This window comes from Taurulus bubalis, assembly GCF_910589615.1.
Source record: "Taurulus bubalis genome assembly, chromosome: 18".
Lineage (NCBI taxonomy): Eukaryota > Metazoa > Chordata > Actinopteri > Perciformes > Cottidae > Taurulus > Taurulus bubalis.
In genome coordinates, this window is record NC_136606.1 from 12,717,530 (window position 1) to 12,729,321 (window position 11,792).

Below are 11,792 nucleotides of genomic sequence, written 5' to 3' on the forward strand. Positions count from 1 at the left end.
TTCCCATTATCTGGATGCATAATATATGAAGCAAAAGCCCTCCCAAGTCCATTGAAAATTAGATATATTGAACTGTTATCTGAATTCTAAGTGCCAGCGTCCGAGCCTCCAACGGCTGCTGAGCGCTTCAAGTTGAAGGTCTCTGAACTTTTCAGAATCTATTAACATTCCTGTAAAATTTGACGAAAAACGCCTATCCAGGTATACCCATAGTAAATTGGAAGCTGTACTTGAACTATTTGGAGTAAATGCATGGTTTTGGTCTCTTTTGAAAGGTAACAATCTGAAGCTATTTTCCCTCAATAGTCAGAATCACTTTATGTGCTGCTGACACTGAGTTATATGAGTTTAAACACACTAAAGTATAAGGTTTTTATTTCCGCCTGAACATTTCTTTGTAAATAGATGTCTGTAGATGACTATAAATGGGACTTATGGACTGGAAAACACAATGGAACCATAGCCTGAAGCCTTTTCTAGTCTAAGTAAAAAGCAGATAACAATATCACAGAAAATGAATATTTTACACTTGTTTTTCTAATGAAATGTCTAGGCATTTTTTCATTTTGAGACTGAAAATATGCATGATATATACACTATATACCTATTAAAAAGGCTTATAGTCTTGCAAACTTATAGAGGTACTATTCATATGTACTACCAGTATTGCTGATACAGAGAAAATGAAGTATGAATGCATTTCTATGCTAATTCAATGACAGACTGAGGATCTATGAGCACAAGTCTGTTCTGGTGAAGCTGAAGCCTGTTGGGATCATCTCCCCCCCCTCTTGTTTAGACCCGTTTTTTAGGCAATTTCATTGGCTGTACGAAACGCCTGTCATCTAAGCTGTACGACGTGACGCGTCATTGGTGAGTTGCCTGGATTTTGCTATCGTTAGTTTGTTTGTTGTTGTCTGACAAAAGTCTCGTTTGTAGCTGAACTTTTCAGAGAGCCAGTGGTGGTCACTGTGAATGAAGCCCATTCCAGAGCTTTCTGCCAAAAAAAAAGCTATCTGGACACTGAAAGCAGGACTTCTGCTGTGTGAGTCTGACAACCAAGCAGAAGCAGCATTCACACGCTGCAATTAATTGATTTACATTAATTCACATAGACAAAGACAGATGGGGACCAAGAGAGGGAGAAAAAGACAAAGAAAGCCACAGTGAAAGAAAAATATAGAGGAAGGCAGAGAGCAGAAAGGTGAAAGAAAGTTATAAAGAGGAAGCAGTGACCCCTGTCTGACTAATCTTAGCTTACACTGTAACAGCTACTTCAACCTGAGCTAATGGACCACATCCACATCTTGCCTCAACAAAGCTATTATTTTTTGTATCACACAGCTGTCCACACCAACACATACCTACGTTTTGCTATACACTCACATTTAATTCACATCAACAGTATTGACATTGAAGTCCGTGGTCACCTGCACACACACACACACACACACACACACACACACACACACACACACACACACACACACACACACACACACACACACACACACATCCAGATGTGTTAATGCCAGGGCAGGTCATTTGCAGTACAGACTGTGTAGAACCAGATTCCCTGCATATGTAGTGTACATATAAGCAAATTACAAAGGACGTCCCAAGCTGATTGTGAGGATCAGTGTCTGAGCTGATCATGGATTGGTGTAGGCTAAAACCAAGCTGATCAAAATCAGATCCTTTATTTACTGTCATCTGGCGGCTAGTGCTGCAACAATACTATCCTTGATGGCAGCCTACAGTGCAGCATTTCACTGCATATGTGAGAACAATTAGAGTGAATTTGAAAAATGATTTGGTTGCACCGGTCATTGACCGAAATACATGGATTTCCTGAACTCTGTTATATTTCCTTTCTCATTAGCAATATGCTGTTTACAAAACATTATGGTAGCAGCTTCTCATTTTTAGCTGGTGCAGACCATCACTTTCATCAATTTAAATGACAAACGACTGCCAAGTAATATCCCCTCTGTCTTATCAGTGTTTGAAGTCGCATTCGTCCAAGTATTCACATCTAACTAAAATCCCAAAACTTAAAATCAAGTCTGAACCCTCAAGCAGGCCTTTTGAAGGTCTGTCCTCACATTCCAGAAATGTCCTCACTCTAAAAGTCTGAAACTCAAGTGTGTCCTTGCAAAGACAGCTTTACAAGTACACACACACACACACACACACACACGCACACACACACACACACACACACACACACACACACACACACACACACACACACACACACACACACACACGCACACACACACTATCTACAGAATGTGTGCATAATGCATGCAACCCCACTAAAAGAAACATATACATGTTAATTTAAGCACACCCAAGGAACACAATGAAAATTTTTCAATGTATAGCACAGACCAAGAGACCAAAACATACATGTGCATGCACAGTGAGAGAGAGAAAGAGAGAGAGAAGAGAGAGAGAGAGAGAGAGAGAGAGAGAGAGAGAGAGAGAGAGAGAGAGAGAGAGAGAGAGAGAAAAAGCTCTATTCATCACTAAGCTAAGGCTATTGAAAGTGGTGTGGTCTTAAACAACTCAATTTACCTTTCTTCTCCTGTTTATTTTTCTCCCTCTTTATTTCCACGTGCACCACAGTATGACACACACACACGGACCAAGTTATGCACACAGTCAAGACATGCACACGCGCACACTGTAGCTTCACAATACTGAAATAGAGATACACACACAGAAATACACAGGTTATTTTTTCCAAGTGACTGGCTGGCTACAGTACGCTACCATTCAGCCGCTTTTCCTCCGAGTCAAGAGAATAAGGAGTGCTTCTTCAATGGAACTAGCCCAAAGATTAATTCACTTAATCTTGGGCTGTAAATGGGGTATTCAAGCGGCTTAAAAAACAAATTGAATGCAAAGGCTGAGAGTAATAACAACATTTGTCTTAGCTGTGGCACAATGGCCTTTTCCCCCAGACTCTTCCACATTAGCTGGTGGCCAGATTTCCAACATCCATTATGACAGTAAGGGACTTGTGCATACGCACGTGTAGGTACATGCACGGTCTGACTAACACACCAGCTCTCCCTCTCACACACATATACAGACATTTTGACTATGCTACCTACGGTATGTATGTATGGAATGGTTGAAAGAAGGAGATGGAGAGGGAAAGACATGGTGAGACTCAATATCAATGAGTTAAGAGTCTGGCTGGGTACGTTTGTGTGTGCATGTGTAAATGAGACAACTGGACAGATGTGCTGCAGTTTTTTATGTGTAATCCCCCGATTCATCATGTTACCCATCAGGCATGTGCAGATCAAAGGGTTAATGTTCCAGAATATAGGTTAAACTCAAAGAGGGGAGGCATGCATAAGCAACAGCTAAATTATCCACTGACAAAACGCTCTATGCAACCCTTTATAATTCAAGGATCACAGCTTTATATTGCTTGAACACTGGTAAATGCTTGGCTAATGACTTAGAAATGAATGCTGATGATTTTTACATGAGAAATAACTAATTAATTAATGTGATGGTCTCAAAGTCCCATTAAATCACTGTACTCACTATGTATTATACTCTCTGACTAAATCATGTAATGTTTTCATGTCATGTGGCAAATTGATATATAATATCACACTCATGTCAAAGGAAAATTAGTTTTTTCTCGATTACTAAACCTTTGACATAATTTGAAGATAATGTTTACACAGACCAGTGGGCATACTGAATAGTACAGAGGTACTAAGTGTTAGGACACAGTATGATTATCATTATCATCATTATCAACATTTTTAACGACCCCTGATGTAATTTTGCCTGTCACTGTGGATCACACATGCATTCCAAGTCAGGGACCCCATCAGTCATGCTAGATAAGCTCAGAAATCAAAATATTACAAAATAATTGTATATTTTCTTAGTGCATGAGTTAATCTATTAACATTCCTGTAAAATTTGACGAAAAACGCCTATCCAGGTATACCCATAGTAAATTGGAAGCTGTACTTTACTTGTACTTATTTGGAGTAAATGCATGGTTTTGGTCTCTTTTAAAAGGTAACAATCTGAAGCTGTTTTCCCTCAATAGTCAGAATCACTGTATGTGCTGCTGATACTGAGTTATATGAGTTTGAACACACTAAAGTATAAGTTTTTTATTTCCGCCTGAACATTTCTTTGTAAATAGATGTCTGTAGATGACTATAAATGGGACTTATGGACTGGAAAACACAATGGAACCATAGCCTGAAGCCTTTTCTAGTCTAAGTAAAAAGCAGATAACAAAATCACAGAAAATGAATATTTTACACTTGTTTTTCTAATGAAATGTCTAGGCGTTTTTTCATTTTGAGACTGAAAATATGCATGATATATACACTATATACCTATTAAAAAGGCTTATAGTCTTGCAAACTTATAGAGGTACTATTCAAATGTACTACCAGTATTGCTGATACAGAGAAAATTAAGTATAAATGCATTTCTATGCTAATTCAATGACAGACTGAGGATCTATGAGCAGAAGTCTGTTCTGGTGAAGCTGAAGCCTGTTGGGATCATCTCCACCCCCTCTTGTTTAGACCCGTTTTTTAGGCAATTTCATTGGCTGTACGAAACGCCTGTCATCTGAGCTGTACGACGTGACGCATCATTGGTGAGTTGCCTGGATTTTGCTATCGTTAGTTTGTTTGTTGTTGTCTGACAAAAGTCTTGTTTGTAGCTGCTGTGGTGGTCTGATCTTGAAAAGGGTTACACAGCTGGAATCACAAGAATCGTAGGTTTCCAGAAACATATGGCACTCGTACCGGGGGTACAGTGTACACTAGAATGTACAGTAAAGGACGCCCGCGGGACGGCAGAACGTTAAGAGGATGGTAGCTGGGGAACAATCAGCTTGGATTTGAAGCAAACACAAAGCACAAACTGACCACTGAGGAGTTTACTGCCTCTGTGTGGCAAAGGAACCCAAACTCAAAGTCAAGTCAAATTGCGTCTCGTCACCAAACCAGGAAGTTCAAACAAAAAAACATTCAGTGAGAGGCCGAGTTTTAAAACAGCAATATGTAGTAAAACAACAACATGCCACTGTAATTAAAACATGCAGCAAATGTTCTATATATGCTACATTATTATCAGTGACGAAGAACAAAAACTATAATACATTGATGATATTATTCTGGCAAAATAAACACTCAAAAGTAAAATAGACACTCCTGAATGTGGCGGAGACTATTAAAACACCTGACTGGAAATGCTTGCACCATGACAGCCCCTGGGATTCAGTCCCTGTCTGCAGCCAGCTACAACCAACACAATCGGGTGGGATGCCAGTGAGGGGGTCATGTCCTCATTGTTGCATTAGCAACTGTATTTATTTATACCATGCCCTCCCTAGCATTGGATTTACTTCAAGAGTGTGGACAGCAGTTATAACACACTACTCTAGTCAGTGTGTCTAAAGCTTCTCTCTGCCACTGACAGAGGTGACTGCCCAATTTTACTTCATGATGGTTTTGACACTGTTGTTTTGACACTGATTTTTTTGGTCAGGTTCACTTACTCTACTTTTAACAGCTCTTTCTCACACCTCCAGTACCTGGTGCAACTCAATTCTGGCATTCCCCAAATATGTGTGTCCTCTTAGTGATATAGCTGGTACATTTAAGGCTAAAACAAACAACATTTCAACTCCATTCTGTACAGTTTGGGAAACATCTTGGTTCATGTTAAGCTTACAGCAAACCAGGCTGTAAAGTGAGTTACCCTCTAAATACAAAGGGTAACTCAGGTTGAAGCAAATCATTAGACATTGTGTTTGCAGAATCTTGCTTCATTTTACACCTGCAACGTCCACAGTAATTGTTAATATGGTTCAGAAGTTTCAAAGGCTGAAAAGTCACATTATCATCTAAATATTTTTTTTTATCTTATTTTATTATATATATTTTACTGACAATTTGTGTTCATACTGTACCTATAGAAACACATTTAAAATGATGATGAGGATGAGGATAATGATGATGATAATGATGATGGAGATTTTTAGTGGATATTCACATCAACTGAACAAGCAGTTATGAAGGCTGTTATATGATCACTCATGTTGTAAAAAGCAGCTATCACAAAGTGAGGTGCAGGATTACTGTCGGTGACAGAGCCCGGTCCATTTTCTAGCTAATGCAAGGCTCTGATGCAGCTAATAACAACGGTAATATTGAACGACAAGATGTCAGAGAAAATCCTCGGCTCCTGGCCATCCTTCCTCAAGCTGTCTCGCCTCATCCTTACATCTTTTCTAATAAATGCTGCCTCTTTTCTTGTCCTTCTCTCTTCCTCCCCATATCCTGCCAGCCTATACTCTCCATCTCAGAGACCCTTGGTCGCACAAGGTGAACATATCCCGGTAGGTTCTAATGAGAACACATTCCACCAGAATAACTTTCACATCCTGCGTATTTGCACATGATCACACACACTTACCGTGCATGGTGTGGTGTGGTGTGGGCCTCTGTGTGTGGGGGAGTGTGCATGTTACGTTACTGACATTGTTCAGGGAATTATGCCACATGACCTGTCAGTGCGCATTTGAATCACTGTGGCCTTGCTCCCATGATGAAACATAGATAGCCCCGCAGAAGCATTCACTTTCATGGGAGAAATTTCAATTCTTCAAGGGGACCGATACATCAGTCCACTTATAAAGCTGACAGGGAATAGACAAAAAGAAAACAGTCATGGTTCTCTGGCTCTGACAATTGTTTCTTACTATTAGATGTTTGCTATGCTTGTGATGTATGAAATTATACAGAAAATCAGCAAACAGCCTCTATGTACATGGGAGAATGTTTTAGCGATATATTGACATTGAACATGTTTAAATACATATTTTGAAATGAAGGCTTATCAGTAAACTTGTGTATAACATCATGATGTGTATGGAAGTTGTTAAGATATCCTTGACAAGACAAAATTGACAAAATTCATATTCATATATTATGGACTGCTGGGAAATGAAGCAATTCTGATTCATTATATTAAGAAAATAAAGTGCTTTTTGGAAAGCGGTGGATGATAGGTCAAGCATTTGTGTCTCAAAAGCATTGTCATGAATTAATGTTTAAGTGTGATCAAATATTCATACTTTGATAGGGCCAGAAAAGTTTGAGAGCTGATGAGACTGAAAGAAGAGAACACAGTGTCTCTGTGTGTGTTTGGCTGAAATCCATGTCAGTCTGGTTGGTGCTGTGGACACAGAGTTGGTGCTGTTTTGAGAGTTTGCATGAGCATGCACAAGCAGATGCGTCACACTACTCCCTTGAAAAGTGGCTAGTGGGGACTTTTTATCAATCATATTAATAATCAGGACGGGAACGAGAAGCGGACAGATTGTGAGGCGAGAGACTGGGTGGATGAAAACATTGTGATTATGGCCGGATGATAAAACCTTTGATGAGAGCCAAGTAGAGATAGAGAGCTAGAGATAGTTGGGGGCAAGCAAAAGGGCAGGTGGCGAGAGGGGGAAATAACTGAATGAATCATCAGGGATAGTTAGGGATAAGACAAAATGGCAGGAAAATAGAGGGAGTACAAAGGAGTAATGAATTAAAAAAAGTAGGAGGAGGGCAATACAGACAGAGGGCAGATGAGAACAATGGCAATTGAAAACTCAACCTTGTTTCATACAATTTATTATAAACATACCAATGTGGACAAACACACACACACCCAAAACACAGGCAGGTGTGCACACATAAATGCACAAGGCTACACAAAGCTAAACACCAAGTATTGAGATGATCTAATCTGAGACAAACCAGTCTGTTTCCTCCAGCTCTAATCTTATTATTACCACCTCCTACTGGGAGCCATCACTAACACACACACACACACACACACACACACACACACACACACACACACACACACACACACACACACACACACACACACACACACACACACACACGCACACAGACAAGATGCAGGGCTGCACAACTGGCATCAGGTTTACTAGTGTGCTGGTCACAGTGACTCATTTGTTGACAGTAGAAAGCTTCTTTCACCAAAGTTACTGTGGAAGGAGTGTGAGGACATGCCATATTATTCTTTTGTTTGCTCTGGACAACCAGTCACATGTTAAAATTAGCCACTTTGATACAGAGACTAAATGTGCACCACTTAGCCAGGGCCTTAGTCAAATATAATGGAATGAACTATTAATGCTTCAAACTCAAACAAGAACATTTGTGTTTACAACATAATCTAATTGAATACTTTTTGTTTTATAATGAATTATATTGAATAACAATAAACCCTTGTCTTGTCTTGCCCTGTGTGGCCCTGGAGGTGCAGCCAGACTGATGTTTATGTCAAATGGCCTGGCATGCTTAATGAAATGAGAAAAGGCTAATCTGATTCTATAACAGACAGGCTCTCGGGGCATCCCATTAAGCCACCCACAGTGTCACCAACTCCTTGACTTTTCACACTGGTGCTGACAGTGTTTACAACGTAAACCCCGTCCTTTATGCGGGGAATGATGAATAGCAATGCTGCAATGGGCAGAAGGGTTCAAGGCTGATTAGATGATATATTTAAAGTAAACTTAACATTGATGAATACTGAACGACTGGACCAAATATATGTGTAATACCGTGTGACTGTATACTTGAAGTATATTGCACATGCATAATTAGAACATACAGCTGAAGCACAGCAAGGACAAACGCAATTTGCTTTTGTTCCGTTATGTGAGTGCCTGTGATTGTGTATGCACCTCTGTGCATAATGCGAGTTTGTATTTCTGCCTGAATGTGTCTGTGCAATAGATGTGAGAGTTGATAGCGCTGTGCTAGTCAATTAAGTGATAATGGAATGCAACATAAAACTGACAGACGCTTGAGGCGAAGTTTGCATAGGAGAAAATTCCTCGATTATTATTGAACAATCAATTGGGAAACCAGAAATGCAGAAAAACATATTCATTAACATACATACATCCACAGACAAATAAAATAAATATCTCCTGATTGATCTCTTTCTTTTAAAACTTTTAGGGAAAATACCTCATAGAAGCAGATTTTTAGTGTGCACGTGGTAAACTTCACACAGTCAGTGATTCAACCAGCCCATTGACTTTTAGTCTGAGTGTGTTTGCCTCGATAGGATGGCAATGTTAATCTGTTTTAGTCCATGCCTCAGACCATTGGTCACAATGACATTGTCTATTCCCCCAAGTGTTGCACATCTAGTCCCTGAGGAGGGATAAAGTCAGCACTCAGATTTAAGCTCAGCGGTGGAACTGCTGGTCCGATTTAACTTGCTGTTCGTATGACTTTCTCTCTGTCGCTCTCTCTCTGTCGCTCTCTCTCATCACACCCGCTTGAATCTTGCAAATCCTACCCTGATCCTTCTCCGCACTTTGATATTCCTGTTGTCTTGTACTTTTGTCTTATATTGTGCAATGCCACATATATCAATATGCAAGATGCTGACGTGTTTGAAGGTATTATATTTACAAAAAAAACATGTGGATGTGGTATATGCATACTATGTATAGGATAATGTACATCATGCTAAGTTTAAAGTGACTTTTTCTTAATTATTTGTGTATCTTCACTTGTCAGCTCATAATTTTGTCTAGTAGCTTGATTATTAAAAACAAAGCACAGGCTATTTATGGGTGTATACAATGTGCATATGATAAGAAATCATTTGTGTAGACTTTTTTTTTGAACGATTCCACAGGTCCAAATACTTTATATGCCATTCATCGTGAACTTAAGCTTGTTCAAGCCCACAGCTTTTTATTTTCTTTAGAAAGACCCTGGATCTCTTTCTCCGGGGACACTGCCGCTGACCCGGTCAGACCCGCCGATTGACGTGAGCAAGATGATGGAGGATTTCCATAAAGGGATCAATCCAGTTTTATAAATAAAGTGTTGTTGCTGTGACTCATATTCACTGTGAGGTCGCAACCGCTTTGAGAAATAAAAACGCACAGCCCATCTCCTCTAACTCTACGTCTCTCTTTTCTCCTCGGTAACATTCGCTGACGCGCACACGCAGACATATGTGCAGGCACGCGCAAACAGTCTCACCGCTGTTGTCTGTCTGACGGGATGATTAATGAGGCGCGTCCCCGGATACATTCATCCGGGACCCGAGAAGCCCTGGCGATCACCGGGGGAATCAGTCACACAGTCACACCGACTCAGTCACCGTCAGCGACATCGGAATGACACCGAACGATTGGAAATTACAGAACCAAACATAATTGGTTATTTTAAGATGAACACGACCAAAGATAACACACGATAAGTTCACAAACATACCTCTGGGAATACCATACCAATAGGTGTGCATAATAAAGCATAGGCTACACACCTAAAGGCAGTAAATTCCTGAGGAAGATGTCAATGAAAAAATCGTGTGCAATTTATTGTGCAAATATTGTGCAATTTCAGGTCGTCGGATTTCTATACAAACTCTCGATACTAAAATTACAGGTTGTTAATGATTGATACGCAAACATTAACCATGCAAAAGAGATCCATCCTTTGTATTTAAAGTAGGATAACTTTTCCAGTGACCATTTGCTGAAAAATAAACTTGGCTCAAGTAGACCCAGACCTGCTAATAGTGGAGAGACTAATCAAAATTAAAATTGCACTGAAACTTCATGAACAACCTGATTTAGACACAAGCATGAAGGCTTGAAGTTAGACATCTCCAATGTGCCGCGGTGTCACTGACAGTAAAGATCATCTTCCATAAAGCCCGAGACCAACTCCATCCGACACATTTGGAGATTCATTTGGATTGATTTGAGCCAAATCCAATGTAATAGTCTGAAAGCAAATACAGTGACGTAATGTTAATCCAGTAAAACTCTAACAGGGTTGGCCGAACAAATAGCCATTTGTGAAATGGTTTCAAACTGTTCGCTCAAATGCACTCATGCCCCAGGGTTGAGCCGGCACAAAAAAGACAGCAAACCTTTAACTGGCACACTTGAAATGAACCCGTGGTCAAAAATCACCCGTCGGTCATAAAATCCCGGGCGCTAAAATCAATAGAGGAGAAATCCCCATGACTTAACACGTGTAGATCTAAAGTCAGAAGGTAAGCCCGCTCCCTCGCCCTTTCCCCGGTGCAGCCCTGGCTCGTTAGCTCCAGGGTGCCCCGGCTGACAGCACCGTGGGGATACACCTGCAGCCCCGCCGGTGAGCGCTCCTTCCCGCCTCTGCTGGTCTGCTCCAGAGACCGGCTAGACCAGTGAGTCTGCTTCCCACCCATATCCAGACTCACCCGTTCGGTGCTGGGAGACACATCCCCCCAAACAATAAAGAATAACAACTTACGGGTTGTTGGCAAAGCTCCGTGCACACATTTGACGTGGCTGAAAATCCACAAAGCCACCGACAGTAGCAACGTCAATCCCTGGACAGGACGGTGCCGGTGCATCTTCACGGCCGGTGCGGACGCAGCAGTGTGGGAGAGGGAGAGGAAACACTCAGCACAAGCAGCAGGGTGGTGGTGACGCCAGTCGGTCCGTCAGACTCGCTTGGTAGTTGAGGACTGGCGAAGAGGAGCCTAGCTGCACTGACTCTCTCACACTCTCTCACTCTCATCCCTCTCTCACTCTCATCCCTCTCTCTCTCTTTCTCTCTCTCTCTCTCTCTCTCTCTCTCTCTCTCTCTCTCTCTCTCTCTCTCTCTCTCTCCAATAAAGAGATGATGTAAGGATCGCGCCGACTAACAGGCTGGCCTGTGCTTGCAAGCGCATGC

General features: G+C 41.0%; 1 protein-coding gene across 1 annotated transcript in view; it reads right to left on the reverse strand.

The window, feature by feature from the left end:
• cntnap2a (contactin associated protein 2a) overlaps positions 1-11,469 on the reverse strand; it is a gene marked incomplete at both ends in the record, with an annotated part of 347,422 nt that extends 335,953 nt beyond the window's left edge. Inside the window, one exon of the mRNA XM_079234339.1 lies at positions 11,367-11,469. Coding sequence (XP_079090465.1) covers positions 11,367-11,469 — 103 coding nt within the window. The remainder of the gene's footprint in view (positions 1-11,366) is intronic.
• Between the last annotated feature and the right edge of the window lie 323 nt (positions 11,470-11,792).